Here is a 20,005-nt window from a genome sequence, read left to right as displayed (position 1 = left end):
ACACAGCTACTTTATGAGTCTTGGCTGTGGCCCTAAGCACTTTGTTTTCCAGTATTACCACCGGATACATAAATGCCACAGACACATAACTGGGTGAACCTTTTCAGATTGTGACTCAGCTTTGCTAGAGTCCCCAATTAGAGGTGTCCAGGGTTCTTAAGCACACTCTTCTTTTTGCTTTGGACCTCGACTTTAACCGCTCGGTCTCAAGTTTTCACTTGACACCTTCACGCCACAAGCACATGGTTAGGGACAGCTTGGTTTAGCCGCTTAGGCCAGGATTTTATTCCTGTGGGCCCTCCTATCCACTGATGCTCAAAGCCTTGGATCCTTTTTATCACCCTTGCCTTTTGGTTTAAAGGGGTATTGGTTTTTTCTGCTTTCTTTTCTTTTTCTTTCTTTTTCTTTTCTCTTTTTTTTTTCGCCTCTTCTTCTTTTTTTTTCTGCAAGCTTTTCACTGCTTTTTCTTGCTTCAAGAATCAATTTTATGATTTTTCAGATCATCAGATAACATTTCTCCTTTTCCCATCATTCTTTCAAGAGCCAACAATTTTAACATTCATAAACAATCAAATTCAAAAATATGCACTGTTCAAGCATTCATTCAGAAAACAATAGTATTGCCACCACATCAAAATAATTAAACTGTTTTAAAATTCGAAATTCATGTACTTCTTTTTCTTTTTCAATTAAAAATACTTTTTATTTAAGAAAGGTGATGGATTCATAGGACATTCATAGCTTTAAGACATAAACTTTAAATTTTTATTGATTATGGAATAAAAAATAAGACTCAAAAATAAATATAAGCGCAGACCCATAATAATAGAAGACAGAAAATTAAAAGCAGAAGAATAAATGACTCTTAAAATAGAATCTTAATAATAAAGGTTATCACAGAGTTAGGACTTAACAACCTTAATTTTGAGGAGTTGATGCTCCCTCAATCTATGGGGTGCTTGGTCCTTCAAGGGAGAGCTTCTGGTGCTTCAACTCCTGTAGCTCACGCCCCTGCTTCTTCTGTTCCTTCAGCAGTTTGCAGAGCATACAGTTTTGATTCTGCTGTTTTTCCTTAAGTTGTTTCATAGCTTCTTGCAGCTTGGTAACAGATGCTTCTAGGCGGGTCCAGTAGTCAATTTCAGGAATTTCTGGGAGGAACTCCTGCGCCCTCCTTTTGATGGAGTTGTCTTGCACTTGTCCTTCCATTGACTTCTTGGTGATTGGGTGTACGATTGGGATGAATTCATCTACTCCCATCCTCACCCCAGCATCTTTACATAACAGAGAAATTAAGCTTGGGTAGGCCAGTTTGGCTTTAGTGGAGTTCTTGTTTGCAATTGTGTAAATCTCACAAGAAATCAGATGATGAATCTCCACTTCTTTTCCAAGCATAATACAATGAATCATCACTGCTCTTTTGACAATGACCTCAGAGCGGTTGCTAGTGGGTAATATAGAACGCCCAATGAAGTCCAACCAGCCTCTTGCAACTGGTTTGAGATCTCCCCTCTTGAGTTGGTTTGGGACACCTTTTGAATTGGTTATCCACTTAGTTCCAGGGAGGCATATGTCCTCTAGAACTTGATCCAACCCCTTAACTACTCTCACCATTCTCCTATTAAAGGATTCTGGATTATCTTGTAGTTGAGACAATTTGAAGATCTCTCTTATTTTGTCCAGATGGAAGTAAATAAGCCTCCCTCTAACCATGGTTCGGTAGGTATGAAAGGCGGTTCCAGTTATTCTCTGCTTATCTGTCAGCCACAGATTTGAGTAGAATTCCTGAACCATGTTTCTTCCAACCTTTGTCTCAGGATTGGCTAGAATTTCCCATCCTCTGTTTCGAATTTGCTCTTGGATCTCCGGATGTTCATCCTCTTTCAGATTGAATTTAACTTCCGGGATCACTGACCTCAGACCCATTATTTTGTGGTAATGGTCTGCATGTTCTTTGGTTAAGAACCTCTCTTGATTCCAAAGACTCTTTGGAGTATTCTCTTTCTTGCCTCTTGATTTGGTTTGTTTTCCCTTAGGTGCCATGATCTTGATGAGTCTTAGCTCAGTGATCACGAAAAAACACACCAAACTTAGAGGTTTGCTTGTCCTCAAGCAAAAGAAAGGAAAGGGGAGAGAGAGGAGAAGAGGCAAATTCGAATGGTGTAGAGGAGGGGATGGCCGAATGTATATTTATAGGAGGAGGGGAGGGATTTCGAAAAATTTGAAAGAGATATGACATAGAGATATGATTGATGGAAGAAAATAAAATCATGATATGAAAAAGATGAGATTTGTAATTGAAAAAGATATAAAGATGTTAAATCTGAAAATTTGGTTATGCATCTAAGAATTAAAAGATGATATGATGAGTTGAAAAAGATTTGGAAAGAAATTAAGAAGATAATTGAGTTTTTGAAGAAGATTTGGGAAGGATTTGAAAGAAAATTGAAAAGAGATTTAGAAAATGTTTGAACTTTTTGAAAATTGAGCGTGAATGATGAAAGTTTGAAACATGTTTATGCAGAAAAGTATGAATCAAAACATGAAAATTTGAAAAAAAAAATTGAAGTTGAAAACAAAATCTCCTTCCCCTGCCTTTCTGGCGTTAAACGCCCAGAATGGTATCCATTCTGGCGTTTAACGCCCAATTGTTGGCCATTATGGGCATTTAACGCCCAGCCAGGTACCCTGGCTGGCGTTAAACGCCAGAAACCCCTTTATCACTGGGCGTTTTGCTGAATTCCCAGGATGCTGCAATTCTGGCGTTAAACGCCCAGAATGGTAGCCATTCTGGCATTTAACGCCCAAAATGCCCTTTACTGGCGTTTTCTTGCCAGCAAGCTCCTTTTCTTTGCTTTTTGCACTGAATCCTTCTGTAACTCTGTGAATTCCTTCAATTTTGATGATTAACCTTTGAAGAAAAATGTATATCAACTTCTACAAGTATTAATTAAGACAAATAACTTGCTAATGGCTGGGTTGCCTCCCAGCAAGCGCTTCTTTATTGTCTTTAGCTAGACCTGTACTGAGCTTCATTCAGTTTTGAGCATTCTTGCTCAAAATTGATTTCAAGATAATGTTTGATTCTCTGTCCATTAACAATGAACTTTCTATCAGAATCAATATCTTGAAGCTCAACATAACCATATGGTGACACTCCTGTGATCACATATGGTCCCCTCCACCGGGATTTTTATTTCCCGGGGAATAATCTGAGGCTAGAGTTGAACAGCAGAACTTTTTGTCCTGGCTCAAAGACTCTGGATGACAATTTCTTGTCATGCCATTTTTTTGCTTTTTCCTTATAAATTTTTGCATTTTCAAAAGCATTGAGTTTGAACTCCTCTAGCTCATTTAGCTGGAGCAATCTTTTCTCACCAGCTAACTTAGCATCCATGTTTAGGAATCTGGTTGCCCAGTAGGCTTTATGTTCTAGTTCCACGGGTAGATGATAGGCCTTGCCATACACAAGCTGGTATGGAGAGGTTCCTATAGGAGTCTTGAATGCTGTTCTGTATGCCCACAGAGCATCATCCAAGCTCTTTGCCCAATCCTTTCTACGGGCAATTACAGTCCATTCCAGGATTCTCTTTAATTCTCTATTAGAGACTTCAGCCTGCCCATTTGTCTGTGGATGATACGGAGTTGCTACTTTGTGGCTAATTCCATATCGAACCATAGCAGAGTAAAGCTATTTATTGCAGAAATGGGTGCCCCCATCACTGATTAGTACTCTGGGAACACCAAATCTGCTGAAAATATGTTTCTGGAGGAACTTCAGCACAGTCTTAGTATCATTAGTGGGTGTGGCAATAGCTTCCACCCATTTAGATACGTAGTCTACTGCCACCAGAATGTAAGTGTTTGAGTATGATGGTGGGAAAGGACCCATGAAGTCAATACCCCATACATCAAACAACTCAATCTCTAAGATCCCTTGTTGAGGCATGGCATAACCATGAGGCAAGTTACCAGCTCTTTGGCAACTGTCACAGTTACGCACAAACTCTTGGGAATCTCTATAGAGAGTAGGCCAATAGAAGCCACATTGGAGGACTTTAGTGGCTGTTCGCTCACTTCCGAAATGTCCTCTATACTGTGATCCATGGCAATGCCACAGGATCTTCTGTGCCTCCTCTCTAGGGATGCATCTGCGGATCATTCCGTCTGCGCATCTCTTAAAGAGATATAGTTCATCCCATAAGTAGTACTTTGCATCAGAAATTAGTTTTTCTTTTGCAACCTGCTGTACTCCTGGGGTATGAACCTCACAGCTTTATAATTTGCAATGTCTGCAAACCATGGCGCTTCCTGAATGGCAAAAAGTTGCTCATCTGGAAAGGTCTAAGAGATCTCAGTAGGAGGGAAGGACGCCCCTGCTACTGGTTCTATCCGGGACAGGTGATCAGCTACCTAGTTCTCTGTCCCTTTTCTGTCTCTTATTTCTATATCAAACTCTTGCAGAAGCAACACCCATCTTATGAGCCTGGGTTTTGAATCCTGCTTTGTGAGTAGATATTTAAGAGCAGCATGGTTAGTATACATAATCACTTTTGAACCTACTAAATAGGATCTAAACTTGTCAATGGCATAAACCACTGCAAGTAACTCCTTTTCTGTGGTTGTGTAATTCTTTTGTGCGTCATTTAGAACACGACTGGCATAGTAAATGACGTGCAGAAGCTTGTTATGCCTTTGTCCCAACACTGCACCAATGGCATAGTCACTGGCATCACACATTAATTCGAATGGTAATATCCAGTCAGGTGCAGAGATGACTGGTGCTGTGACCAGCTTAGCTTCCAGGGTCTCAAACGCCTGCAGACACTCTATGTCAAACACAAATGGCGTGGCAGCAGCTAGCAGGTTGCTTAGAGGTTTTGCAATTTTTGAAAAATCCTTTATGAACCTCCTATAGAATCTTGCATGCCCCAGAAAGCTTCTGATTACCTTAACATTGGCAGGTGGTGGTAATTTCTCAATTACCTCTACCTTGGCTTGATCCACCTCTATTTCTTTGCTTGAAATTTTGTGCCCAAGGACAATTCCTTCAGTCACCATAAAGTGACATTTTTCCCAGTTTAAGACTAAGTTAGTCTCTTGGCACCTTTTCAAGACAAGTGCTAGATGATCAAGACATGAGCTGAATGAGTCTCCAAATACTGAGAAGTCATCCATGAAGACTTCCAGGAACTTCTCTACCATATCAGAGAAGATAGAGAGCATGCACCTCTGAAAGGTTGCAGGTGCATTGCATAGACCAAAAGGCATTCTTCTGTAAGCAAATACTCCAGATGGACATATGAATGCTGTTTTCTCTTGGTCTTGAGGATCCACTGCAATTTGGTTGTAGCCTGAATAGCCATCCAAAAAGCAGTAGTATTCATGACCTGCTAGTCTCTCTAGCATCTAGTCTATGAATGGTAAAGGAAAATGATCCTTTCTGGTGGCTGTATTGAGCCTTCTGTAGTCAATACACATACGCCACCCTGTAATTGTTCTTGTGGGAACCAGTTCATTCTTTTCATTATGAACCACTATCATGCCTCCCTTCTTGGGGACAACTTGGACAGGGCTCACCCAGGGGCTATCAGAAATAGGATAAATAATCCCAGCCTCTAGTAACTTAGTGACCTCTTTCTGCACCACTTCCTTCATGGCTGGATTTAGCCGCCTCTGTGGTTGAACCACTGGCTTGGCATCATCTTCCAATAGGATTTTGTGCATGCATCTTGCTGGGATAATGCCTTTAAGGTCACTTATGGACCACCCAAGAGCTGTCTTGTGTGTCTTTAGCACTTGAATTAGTGCTTTCTCTTCCTGTGGATTTAAAGCAGAGCTTATGATCACTGGAAAAGTGTCACCCTCTCCCAAAAATGTATATTTCAGGGATGGTGGTAGTGGTTTGAGCTCTGGTTTAGGAGGTTTCTCCTCTTCCTGAGGGATTTTTAGATGTTCTTTTATTTCCTCAGGTTCCTTCAAATCCGGCTGAACATCTTTAAAGATGTCCTCTTGCTCTGATTCAAGACTCTCAGTCATATTGATCTCTTCCACCAAAGAGTCAATAATATCAGTGCTCATGCAGTCAATTGCTGTGTCTGGATGCTGCATAGCTTTGACAGCATTTAACTTGAACTCATCCTCATTGACTCTCAGGGTCACTTCCCCTTTTTGTACATCAATAAGAGTTCGTCCAGTTGCTAGGAAAGGTCTTCCTAGAATGAGATTTGCACTCTTGTGCTCCTCCATTTCCAGCACTACAAAGTCAGTGGGAAAGGCAAATGGCCCAACCTTGACAATCATGTCCTCAATGATGCCTGATGGATATTTAATGGAGCTATCAGCAAGTTGAAGATATATCCGGGTTGGTTTGACTTCTTCAATCAACCCAAGCTTTCTGATAGTGGATGCAGGTATTAGGTTGATACTTGCTCCAAGGTCACATAGAGCTGTCTTGGTGCAAGCACCCTCTAATGTGCACGGTATCATAAAGCTTCTTGGATCTTGAAGCTTTTCTGGTAAGCTTTTTAGAATGACTGCACTGCATTCTTGAGTGAGAAACACTCTTTCAGTTTCTCTCCAATCTTTCTTATGACTTAAGATCTCTTTCATGAACTTAGCATAAGAGGGTATTTGCTCAAGTGCCTCTGCAAACAGGATCTTTATTTCAAGAGTCCTGAGATAGTCTGCAAAGCGGACAAATTGTTTATCCTGTTCCGCTTGGCGGAGCTTCTGAGGATAAGGCATCTTGGCTTTATATTCTTCAACCTTAGTTGCTGCAGGTTTATTCCCTACAGAAGTGGTTGGAGAAGCCTTCTTAGAGAGGTTACTATCAGCACTTGCAGGTGCCTGATCCCTCATTGGCGTTTGAATGCCAGGAATGGGGGCTGAATGGGCGTTTAACGCCAGGTTCCCACCCTTTTCTGGTGTTTGAACGCCAGATTTGGGCATCCATTGGGCGTTTAACGCCAGCTTTTCCCCCTTTTCTGGCGTTTGAACGCCAGAGTTATTCCTCTCTGGGCTCTTGATGTCCTCAGAGGGATTTTGGGCAGTGGTTTGGTCATCCTCTGTCATTTGTTCCTTTCTTGACTTTTTGCTACTTTGAGCTGAGTTATTCAATGTTTTCCCGCTCCTTAGTTGGACAGCTTGGCATTCTTCTGTTATCTGTTTAGATATCTGTTGTCTTGTCTGATTCAATTGTGCTTCTATATTCTTGTTAGCATTTTTAGTGTCTTCGAGCATCTCTTTGAATTCTGCTAATTGTTTTGTCATAAGGAGTAATTGTTGATTAAGTTCAACAATCTGTTCTTGAGGATTGGGATCAGTAGTTACTGACATAGCCTCTTCTTTTATGGAAGACTCACTGTTTGAGTACAGATATTGATTTCTTACAACTGTATCTATGAGCTCTTGAGCTTCTTCAATTATTTTTCTCATGTGTATAGATCCACCAGCTGAGTGGTCTAGGGACATCTGAGCTTTTTCTGTAAGCCCATAATAGAAGATGTCTAACTGTACCCACTCTGAAAATATTTCAGAGGGGCATTTTCTTAGCATCCCTCTGTACCTCTTCCAGGCATTATAAAGGGATTCATGATCCTCTTGTTTAAAGCCTTGGATGTCCAGCCTTAGCTGTGTCATCTTTTTTGGAGGGTAAAATTGATTCAAGAATTTGTCTGATAACTGTCTCCATGTTTTTATGCTTGCTGTGGGTTGGTTATTTAACCACCTCTTAGCTTGATCTTTTACAGCAAATGGAAACAGTAATAATCTGTAGACATCCTGATCCACTTCTTTATCACGTACTGTGTCAGCAATTTGTAAAAACTGTGCCAGAGACTCAGTAGGTTCTTCCTGTGAAAGACCAGAATACTGACAATTTTGCTGCACCATGATAATGAGCTGAGGATTTAGCTCAAAGCTGCTTGCTTTGATGGGAGGTATACAGATGCTACTCCCATATGCAGCTGTAATGGGGTTAGCATATGACCCCAGAGTCCTTCTGAACTGTTCACTTCCACTTAGGTCCATGATGGAGAAAGGGAGATGATGTGGATTGCAAATAAAATATAATTTTGTTTTTATTTTATTTTAATTAAAATTAACCGAATAAAATAAAGTAAAATAAATGGAAAATAAAATAAAGTTTCGAAAACAAAAAGGAAATAAAATAAAAGCAAATTGAAATTAAATAAATTAATTAATTAAAAAGATTTTGGAAAAAGTAATAAAAAATATATGATTGAAAATTATTTTGAAAAAGATATAATTTAGAAGATATGATTGCAATTTATTAAAAAAAGATATGATTGAAAATTATTTTGAAAAAGATATGATTGAGAAGATATGATCGCAATTTATAAAAAAAATGATTGAAAAGATATGATTGAAGAAATTAAAAAGATTTGATTTTTCAAAAAGATTTGAAAAGATCAATTTTTGAAATTAGAATTTTGACTTGACTAAAAAAAAGATATGATTTTGAAAATCTTTGACTAAATTAATGCAAAATTTTTAAATTTATGAGTAAAATAAGGATAGGATATTTTTTTGATTTTTGAATTTTAATGCGGAAAGAGAAAAACAACAAAATGACACTAAATTTAGAATTTTTAGATCAAAACACAGAGAACAAATAAGAAAACTTTGAATGTCAAGATGAACACCAAGAACACTTTTTTGAAAAATTTTTAAGTAACTAAAAGCACAAAAACACCAAACTTAAAATTTTTAGAAATTCGAATACAAATTTTCGAAAAATTAAAGGAAAACACAGAGAAGACACCAAACTTAAAATTTTTAGAAAATCAAACATAAATTTTCGAAAATTTAAAGGAAAACACAAAGAAGACACCAAACTTAAAATATAAAACTAAACTCAAATAAAAGACTCTAAACCAACAAAAAATAAATTATTCCTAATCTAAGAAACAAAATAAACCGTCAGTTGTCCAAACTCGAACAATCCCCGACAACGGCGCCAAAAACTTGGTGCACGAAATCACAATCACACTTTTGCAATTCCGCACAACTAACCAGCAAATGCACTGGGTCGTCCAAGTAATACCTTACGTGAGTAAGGGTCGATCCCACGAAGATTGTCGGCTTGAAGCAAGCTATGGTTATCTTGTAACTCTTAGTCAGGATATCAATAATTCTCAGATTTAATTGTAAAAAGTAAAAGAACATGAAATAAATACTTGTTATGAAGTAATGAAGAACAGGTTGAGGCTTTGGAGATGCTTTGTCTTCTGAATCTCTGCTTTCCTACTATCTTCTTCTTCATGCACGCAAGGCTCCTTCCATGGTAAGCTTTATGTTGGGCATCACCGTTGTCAATGGCTACTTCCCGTCCTCTCAGTGAAAACGTTCCAAATGCGCTGTCACCGCACGGCTAATCATCTGTCGGTTCTCGATCATGTCGGAATAGGATCCATTGATCCTTTTGCGTCTGTCACACGCCCAACAATCGCGAGTTTGAAGCTCGTCACAGCCATCCCTTCCCAGATCCTACTCAGAATACCACAGATAAGGTTTAGACGTTTCGGATCTCAGGAATGGCCGCCAATAATTCGAGCTTATACCATGAAGACTCTGATCTGAATCATGAGGCTATGAGATATGCATTCAATCTAAGGTAGAACGGAGGTGGTTGTCAGGTACGCGTTCATAGGTGAGAATGATGATGAGTGTTACGGATCATCACATTCATCAGGTTGAAGTGCGAATGAATATCTTAGAATAGAAGCAAGCGTGATAGAATGAAAAACAGTAGTAATTGCATTAATTCATGAAGAACAGCAGAGCTCCTCACCCCCCAACAATGGGGTTTAGAGACTTATGCCATAGAGAATACAATAAAAAACGTCTAAAGTATCATGAGGTACAAGATGAATCACTAAAAGTAGTTTTTATAGTGAACTAGTGACCTAGGGTTACAGAAAACGAGTAAGCTAGGGTGTTTAGTGTAAAAATCCACTTCCGGGGCCCACTTGGTGTGTGCTTGGGCTGAGCATTGAAGCTTTCATGTGTAGAGACTTTTCTTGGAGTTAAACGCCAGCTTTTGTGCCAGTTTGCGCGTTTAACTCCAGTTTTTATGCCAGTTCCGGCGTTAAACGCCAGAATTCTTGAGCTGAATTGGAACGCCTGTTTGAGCCATCAAATCTCGGGCAAAGTATGGACTATTATATATTGCTGGAAAGCCCAGGATGTTTACTTTCCAACGCAATTGAGAGCGCGCCAATTGGGCTTCTGTAGCTCTAGAAAATTTACTTTGAGTGTAGGGAGGACAGAATCCAACAGCATCTGCAGTCCTTTTTCAGCCTCTGAATCAGATTTTTGCTCAGGTTCCTCAATTTCAGCCAGAAAATACCTGAAATCACAGAAAAATACACAAACTCATAGTAAAGTCCAGAAAAGTTAATTTTAAATAAAAACTAATAAAAATATAATAAAAACTAATTAAAATATACTAAAAACATACTAAAAACAATACCAAAAAGCGTATAAATTATCCGCTCATCACTCATCGACGCAAATTTCATCCCAAAAATCAGGTTCACAACATGGTTAGCCAATGTTGTTATGGTAAAGAAAAGTAATGGTAAATGGCGCATGTGCGTCGACTTTACTGACCTAAACAAGGCATGTCCTAAAGATGCTTACCCCTTACCCTGCATTGACACTTTTGTTGATAACTCCTGCGGTTATGGAACTTTGAGTTTCATGGATGCATACTCTGGTTATAGCAAGATCCTTATGCATCCATCAGACCAAGAAAAAATAGCCTTTATAACTGAATATGGTAATTACTGCTATAATGTTATGCCTTTTGGTTTAAAGAATGCAGGAGCGATGTACCAAAGATTGATGAACAAGATCTTTGAACAACAAATAGGTCGGAATATTAAGGTGTACGTTGACGACATGGTCGCCAAGACAAAAGTCGGCAATTCCCACATCGACGATCTTGCTAAAATTTTTGGACAGATCCGAGCATATAACATGAGGCTAAACCCTAAAAAGTGCATCTTTGGCGTTCGTGGAGGAAAATTTCTCGGGTTCATCCTCACCAGCCAAGGCATTGAAGCAAACCTCGTAAAAATTCAAGTGATACTCGACATGCACAATCCCACAATAATCAAGGAAGTTCAGCGATTAACAGGGAGATTAGCGGCATTGTCCAGATTTCTGCCATGTTTAGCATCTAAATCCTCTAACTTTTTTCAGTGTTTGCGAAAAAATATAAATTTTCAATGGGCTGAAAACTGTGAAGCTACATTCACAAGTTTAAAACAATTTCTTTCAAAACCACCTATTTTACAAAAACCTAAACTCGGGAAGCCATTATATTTGTATTTATCTATTATTGATATGGCAATCAGCTCTGTTCTTGTTGCAGAAAATGACAAAATTCAACAGCCAGTTTATTTTGCAAATCATTGCAAAATGCCAAGCTTCGCTACCCGAGGTTAGAAAAGCTCACCTTTGCGCTAGTCTTCTCCGCAAGGTAGCTCCGACCTTATTTTTAGAGCCACACAATCAATGTCAGAACTGGACAACCCCTTCAACAAATACTCGCCAAACCCAAGCTAGCAGGAAGGCTAATCAAGTGGTTTATCGGACTTTCAGCATTCGATATTCAGTACCAACCTAGAGGGTCTATCAAATCCCAATACTTGGCTGATTTTGTTGCTGAGTTTACAAAACCATACTCGGAGGCAGGAAGCCAAGAATGGAGCTTGTTCGTTGATGGAGCTTCAAACCCTCAAGGGTCTGGAGCAGGCATACTACTTGAAAGTCCGGAAGGAATAATTCTGGAACACTCTCTTCGATTCTCTTTTAAAGCAAGTAACAACCAAGCCGAATATGAAACCCTCATTGCTGGGATCAGGTTAGCCATTGATTTGCATATTGTTGCCTTAAAAGTTTACTGTGATTCATTGTTAGTTGTTCAGTGATGAGCAGATATTTTATACGCTTTTTGACATCACTTTCATATAGTTTTTAGTAGTTTTTATTTAGTTTTTATTAATTTTTTATAGGTTTTAGTGTTAAATTCATATTTTTGGATTCTACTATGAGTTTTTGTGTTTTTGGACAACTTCAGGTATTTTCTGGCTAAAATTGAGGAGGTGGAGCAAAAGTCTAATTCAGAGACAGAGAAAGCACTGCAGATGCTGTCCAAATTTGACCTACTTGCATTCGAAAGAGTTTTCTGGAGCTACAGAGGTCCAAATGGAGCACTATCAATGGCTATGGAAAGCTGACTTCCAGAGCCTTCCAGCAATATATAATAGTTCATACTTTGCTTCGAATTAGAAGGCCCAAAACTGGCATCCAACGCTAGCTTCCTGCCCCCTTCCAGGCGTCCAGCGCCCAAAGAGCAGAGCTAAGCCCGAACACTCACCAAGTGGGCCCCAGAAGTAGATTTTAGCACTAAAAGGACTATTTTACCCTTACTAATCATTTGTTTAGTATTTAAGGGATTAGATTCATGTTATTCAGACACTTTTCATATCTCATTCAGCATACACATTTTTATTTTGTATTTTTCTTTCAGTATGAGTTTCTAAACCTCCTAGGTTGAGGGGAAGAGCCCTGCTGAGTTTTATGGATTAATAAAAGATTACTGTGCCACTTTAATCGGTGTTTGATTAATTCAAAGATGTATATTCGTTCTTCATCAATATGAATGCGTTGAACTGGCATAAGGTTATCGCATTCTACATGGGTTTAGAGTGCGTCTTTCATCGGACAATGATGAACCACCAGATTGAATATACGTCTCTCAGACGGCTAATCCATGATTTTGTTGGGGACTTCTCGAGATATCAGTTTAGCCAATTTTTTGGGAGATTAGGGTCTCTGTGGTAGAGGCTAGAACCTAACGTGCTTTACCCTTAAGTAGAGATGGATCCGCACTAAACCTGGGGTTCAGATCTAAAGGATTATTGGCAACTGCTCAAGCCAGTGTCAATCACATACAGCCTGCCATTGAAGAAATCACTCACAAGCAAAGGAAGCAGTAATACCAGAGTTAATCCAGAAAGACAAAGCAACTCCAATCCTCAACTATATTCCTATCCCTAAGTATAATTTCATTCACAAAGTATTTTCTACCCCTTTGTTGCTTTATTCCTTTTACTCTTTCAAACAGTCAAACCAATAACCTGTTGATTTAGCCTGACTACGACCTGCAAGATAATCATAGTAGCTTAGGTATTACTTGGACGACTCAGTGCACTTGCTGGTACAATAGTACGAAGGTCTGGGGATTCGTGCTACCAAGTTTTTTGTGCCGTTGCTGGGGATTGTTGAGTTTGGACAAACTGACGGATTGTCTTGCTCCCTAGATCAGGTAATTTATTTTATTTTATTTTATTTGAGTCTTTTAATTTTTGTTTTTCTTCTACCTTATTTTTTTCAAAAATTTTAAAACCTTTTTCAAGAAATATTTGTCTTTTCTTTGTTTAATTTTTTTTCTTAATTTGAGTCTTTGTTTGTGTTCTTGTTGAGTTTTTTATTTTTATTTTCTTCTTCCATTTTCGAAAAAAAAAATCAAAAAGCTTTTCAAAAATAATTTTTATTTTCTTTGTTTAATCTTTGTTCTTAGCTTGAGTCTTTGTGTTTATGTTCTTGGTAAATTTTCGTTTCTTTGAGTCTTTGTTTTTGTTCTTACAGCAATTTTTTATTTTTTTGGTATCTTTCTTTCAAAAATTTTTCAAAAATAATTTTTTTTTGGTTAAATCATGTGCCAATTCTTTAAGTTTGGTGTCTTTTTGTTATTTTTCTTTATTTTTTTGAAAATTTATATTTAGTTTTCTAAATATTTTAAGTTTGGTGTTATTTTTATGTTCTTGTGTTCTTTAAATTTCTTTGAATCTTGGTCTTCGTGTTCTTGTTATTCTTCAAGTGTTCTTGTGTTTCATTTGTGTTTTGATCTTAAAATTTTTAAGTTTGGTGTCCCATTGTGTTTTTCCTCCAAATTTTCGAAAATTGGGTGTACTAGATCTAAAAATTTTAAGTTTTGTATCTTTTACTTATTTTTCTCTCTCCTTATTAATTCAAAAATAAAAAATATCTTTTTTATCTTTATTTTAATTGAAGATTCGAAAATTCCTCTAAAAATTCAGATTTTAATTTTAAATTTTTTTATTTTATCTTATCTTAATTTAAAAATTCAAAATTCAATTTTTTCAAAAATAAAAATCATATCTTTTTTAAAAATCTTATCTTTTTCTTATCTTTTTCAAAATTAAAAAAAATCTTATCTTATCTTTTTCAAATTTCAAACTTCAAAATTCAATTCTTCAAAATTCAAAATTTAAATTTCAAAATTCAAATTTTAAAAATTAAATCTTTTCAAAAATTTCAAAATCTTTTTCAAATTTCTATCTTATCCTGTTTCAATTTCAAAAATTCAAAATTTAAAATTTCAAAATTTAAAATTCAAATTTCAAAATTTCAAATTTCAATTTTTAAGAATTCAAATTTCACTTTTCAAAATTAAATCTTTTTCAAACTCAAATTTCAAAATCTTATCTTTTCTAATCTTCAATTTTAAAATTCAATCTTTTTCAAATTTTTTTAAATTTCTCATCTTATCTTTTCTTATCTTTTTCTAATTTCAAATTTCTTCTTATCTTATCTCTTATCTTATTTTTAAATTCAAATCTTTTCTTAATCGCTTCTCTTCTCTCTCTTCTTTTTCAAAACTTTCTAACTAACTCTTCTCTCTCAATTTTCGAAAATTACTTTTTCTATCTCTCTTCCATATTTTTCAAAAATCAACATTCAAAATTCAATTCTTTTTAATTTGTTTTCTTTAATTTTTGAAATTAATTAAAAAAATTAATTATTATTTATCTTTTCTACTTTTATCTCTTCTTCTACTCCTTCTATCTTCTTCCTTCTTCATCTTCTACCTTTCTTAATCATGAATCCAAGTGGAAATGAGGAGCCCAGGAGAACTCTGGGATTTTATACAAGTCCCAATGCTGACTTCTATGGAAGAAGCATTAGCATACGTCAAATCAGAGCTAGTAGCTTTGAATTAAACCCTCAACTTATTACTCTGGTGTAGTAGAACTGCCAGTATTCTAGGCTTCCTCAGGAAGAACCTACAAAATTTCTTGCAGATTTCTTAAGGATTGCTGACACAGTAGACAGTGAGGGAGTAGACTAAGAGGTCTACGGGTTATTGCTCTTTCCTTTTGCTTTAAAGGATCAAGCAAAAAGGTAGTTGGATAACCAGCCTAAAGCTAGTTTAAAAACTTGGGAAATAGTTAGTGGACAAGTTTTTAAACCAATACTTCTCCCCAAGAAAGGTGACCCAGCTGAGCCTGGACATCCAAGGTTTCAAATAGGGAGATGGTGAATCTCTTTATGATGCTTGGGAGAGGTATAAGAGGATGTTAAGAAAATGTCCCACTGAAATGTTTCCATAATAGGTACAGTTAGACATCTTCTACTATGGGCTTTCAGACATGGCTAGAATGTCCTTGGACCACTCTGCTGGTGGTTCCATGCACATGAGAAAGATCATTCAAGAAGCCCAAGAGCTTATTGAGATAGTTGCCATTAATCAGCATCTGTACTCATCTCTTGAGGCCTCTATAAAAGGAGAGGTTAAGGCAGTAGTTGCTAAACCTAACCCCTCCAGAGTAGGATGGCCCATTGACTCAGCAACTGCAAGCCCTTGCCCAGCAAATGCTGGAACTGCAAGAGGCTCTATGAGAAACTCAGGCTTCTAACAGAAATGTAGAGGCCTAGTTAAGTCAGACAAGCCAACAGTTATCTAAGCAGATAACAGATGAATGCCAGGCCATTCGACTGAGGAGTAGGAAAACCTTAAGCTCCCAACCTCAGCCAAATAAGAACAAAAAGCCCATAGAGGATAACCATATCTCTGCACAAGATGGTTCTGGGCGTTCAAATGCCCAGAGAAGCACCACTCCTGGCGTTGAACGCCAGGAAAGGGCAGAGACTGGGCGTTTAAATGCCCAAAGAGGTATCCCTCTTGGTGTTGAACGCCAGGAAAGGGCAGAGAGTAGGCATTTAAATGCCCAAGGAGGTAGCAGCATGGGCGTTGAACTCCCATCCAAAGGAGGTCAGTTACAGACTAATAACAACCCTCCTAAGCAAGCTAGTAACCCCCCTTCCAACTCACATGGCATTCGGCCTTCATCAACTAAGGTTGATGAATACAAGGCTAAGATGCCATTTTCTCAGAAACTCTATCAAGAGAAAAGGGATAAACAGTTTGCCCGCTTTGCGGAGTATCTTAGAACATTAGAGATAAAGATCCCTTTTGCAGAAGCTCTTGAATAGATACCTTCTTATGCTAAGTTCATGAAGGATATCTTAAGTCATAATAAGGATTGGAAAGAGACACAAATAGTCCTCCTCACTGAGGAATGTAGTGCAGTCATTCAAAATAGCTTGCTAGAGAAGCTTAAGGATCCTGGAAGCTTTATGATACCATGCACTCTAGGTGATGCTTGTACAAGGACAGCTCTATGAGCGGATATTTTATACGCTTTTTGACATCACTTTCATATAGTTTTTAGTAGTTTTTATTTAGTTTTTATTAAGTTTTTGTAGGTTTTAGTGTTAAATTCACATTTTTGGATTCTACTATGAGTTTTTGTGTTTTTGGGCAATTTCAGGTATTTTCTGGCTGAAATTGAGGAGTTGGAGTAGAAGTCTAATTCAGAGACAGAGAAACTGCAGATGCTGTCCAGATTTGACCAGCTTGCAATCGGAAGAGCTTTTCTAGAGTTACAAAAGTCCAAATTAAATGGAGCGCTATCAATGGCTATGGAAAGCTGACTTCCAGAGCTTTCCAGAAATATATAATAGTTCATACTTTGCTTCGGATTAGAACGCCCAAAACTGGCGTCTAACGCCAGCTTCCTACCCCCTTCCAAGCGTCCAGCGCCCAAAGAGCAGACCCCAACGTCCAAAGCCCCAGAGAGGACCCCCTAGCCAGCGTTCAACGCCCTAGGAGCCTCATAACACGTGAATCTCATCAAAACACAGCCCAAACACTCACCAAGTGGGCTCTAGAAGTGGATTTTAGCACTAAAAAGACTGTTTTACCCTTACTAGTCATTTGTTTAGTATTTAAGGGATTAGATTCATGTTATTTAGACACTTTTCATATCTCATTCAGGATACACATTTTTATTTTGTATTTTCCTTTCAGTATGAGTTTTTAAACCTCCTAGGTTGAAGGGAGGAGCCCTACTGAGTTTTATGGATTAATAAAAGATTATTGTGCCTCTTTAATTCGTGTTTGATTAATTCAAAGATGTATATTCGTTCTTCATCAATATGAATGCGTTGAACTGGCATAAGGTTATCACATTCTACATGGGTTTAGAGTGCGTCTTTCATCGGACAATGATGAACCACCAGCTTGAAAATACGTCTCTCAGACAACTAATCCACGATTTCGTTGGGGACTTCTCGAGACATCAGTTCAGCCGATTTCTAGGGAGATTAGGGTCTCTGTGGTAGAGGCTACAACCTAACGCACTTCAGCCTCAAGTAGAGATGGATCCGTACTAAACCTGGGGTTCAGATCTGGAGGAGTATTGGCAGCTGCTCAAACCAGTGTCAATCACATACAGCCTGCCATTGAAGAAATCACTCACAAGCAAAGGAAGCAGTAATACCAGATTAATCCAGAAAGACAAAGAAACTCCAATCCTCAACTATATTCATATCCCTGAGTATAATTTCATTCATAAAGTATTTTCTACCCCTTGTTGCTTTATTCCTTTTACTCTATCAAACAGTCAAACCAATAACCTCTTTATTTAGCCTGACTAAGACCTGCAAGATAACCATAGCTTGCTTCAAACCACAATCCTTATGGGATCGACCCTGACTCGCTCAGGTATTACTTGGACGACCCAGTGCACTTGTTGGTACAATAATACGAAGGTGTGGGATTCGTGCTACCATTCAGTAAGTAAATCAGTGTTTTCAAACAAAAGATCAGATTTTGTTAAAATATCTGGATGTTGTTCAACAACTAGTAAACAACTTTCTTAAGATTGAAATCAATCATATACCTAGAGATCAAAATCACAGAGCAGATGTTTTATCAAAACTGGCAACTACACAAGCACACACTGCAACACTTTTACAGTCAACTTTAGATAAGCCAAGCATCGATACAGCTAACATTTCTAATATCATCAATGAAAAAAGTTGGCAACAGCCCTATATACATTACCTCCGAAATGAGTCCATCCCGGAGGAGGTTGAAGATTAGAAAAAATTCAAAAGATAGGCCTCTTTCTTTACCTTATTGAATAATGTTCTGTATAGGCGAGGTTATTCTCGACCACTTTTGAAATGTTTAGACAGATCGGAGGACGGCTTTATTTTAGCCGAAGCTCATGAAGGCATTTGTGGAATACATTCTGGGACAAGAAGCCTGGCACAAAAAATACTCCGAGCTGGTTTTTATTGGCCGACATTGTGGGAAGACAGCCGACAAAAGGTCAAAACTTGTGATAACTGTCAAAAACATGCTCTGATCATCAACGTACCAGCCGAACACCTACATCATTTAGTGGTAAGCTGGCCATTCAATCAGTGGGGAATCGATATTCTCGGGCCTTTCCCTACTGCTCCAAAATAGGAGAAATATTTGGTAGTCGCAATTGATTATTTTTCTAAATGGATTGAGGCTCAGCCTTTAGCAAAAATCACATCATCCCAAATGATATCTTTTGTTTGGAAAAGTATAATCTGTAGATTTGGTATACCTTGTCATATTGTAACTGACAATAGTTGCTAGTTTACCGACCATAATTTCAAAGCATTTTTATAGATAAATCAACACTTTTCATCTGTGGAGCACCCACAATCCAATGGATTAGCAAAGGCTGCTAATAAGGTCCTCTTGCAAGCCTTGAGGAAAAAGCTCGACAATGCCAAGGGCCTATGGGCCGAACTTGTTCCGGAAATATTACGGGCATACAATACTACAGTGCATTCCACAACTGAAACCCCATTTCGCCTGGTGTATGGATCTGAAGCCATGATACCAATTGAGATTTCACAAGATTCGCTGCGAACGCAAGCTGAACACCATGACCAAGCTCGGCGAGCAGAGCTTGACTTAATCGAAGAAATGCGAAACACAGTAGCCATTCGTCACCGTGCTTTACAACAGCAGGTTGGCCGACGACACGACAAGAGGGTGCACCTCAGATCGTTTAATGTAGGCGACTTAGTGCTGAGAAAAACTGAAGAGGCTCACCGACCTTCCTCCCACGGAAAGCTTGCTACAGCCCGAGACAGCCCTTACCGAGTACATGAAGTCCTCAGAAGAGGAGCTTATAAACTAGAACAGTTGAATGGAACCAAAATTCCCAACACCTGGAATGTTAATTCTTTAAAGCAATATTACAGTTAGCAATAGCAGCATGCTAGTACTCTTTTTTCTACCTCGAGATTTTTTCCCAAAAGGGTTTTGCTCGAGGAGGTTTTAACGAGGCTAGCTTACCTGGAACCATTTGTAAAGGTACTCCGTTAAATAAATTTTATTCATCTTTTTCTATAAAGATCTTTTCATGTTACATGCTCTGGAAAATCAAGCTATTTGTTCTCAGACTATTAGGCTAAACCGATTTGAGCCTATCAGACGACAATATTATCTTTGTTTCAACAAAGGACTATTGATCAGACTAAAAGTCGCATTTTCGGCTGAATGCACAGAACTATGCTAAGCAACGCTTAAGCGATAAAGTGCAGTGATCATACCCTTTCTCCTCAAGGTACCAGAAAATAATTAGGAACAAACAAAATCTAATTAAACAGATATAAATCACAAAAGCATCAATAACAATTAAATAAGACAGCAGTTCAGATTCACAGTTCTTACAGAGCGTTCATATGCTATATTCAAAACAAAGTACAACATGTTCTATAAATAAGCCAAAGAAAGCATTTGGCATAAGCTCTAACCATAAAATACAACACTAAT

At 38.0% G+C, this 20,005-nt stretch overlaps 1 protein-coding gene across 1 annotated transcript; it reads left to right on the top strand.

The window, feature by feature from the left end:
* The first annotated feature begins 10,581 nt into the window (after nt 1-10,581).
* On the top strand, nt 10,582-19,435 carry LOC148568675 (uncharacterized). Its single transcript, XM_088484741.1, has 5 exons — nt 10,582-11,227; nt 11,382-11,506; nt 11,643-11,890; nt 18,340-18,589; nt 18,848-19,435. The coding sequence occupies exons 1-5, from the start codon at nt 10,582-10,584 to the stop codon at nt 19,433-19,435; spliced, it is 1,857 nt and encodes a 618-aa protein (XP_088340867.1).
* The last annotated feature ends 570 nt before the right edge of the window (nt 19,436-20,005 follow it).

The sequence above is a fragment of the Arachis ipaensis genome, chromosome B4, assembly GCF_059453495.1.
Source record: "Arachis ipaensis isolate K30076 ecotype BB chromosome B4, ASM5945349v1, whole genome shotgun sequence".
In the NCBI taxonomy this organism is placed as follows: Eukaryota; Viridiplantae; Streptophyta; class Magnoliopsida; order Fabales; family Fabaceae; genus Arachis; species Arachis ipaensis.
Note: the sequence above shows the minus strand (reverse complement) of the source record. Positions and strands in the feature narration are given on the sequence as shown.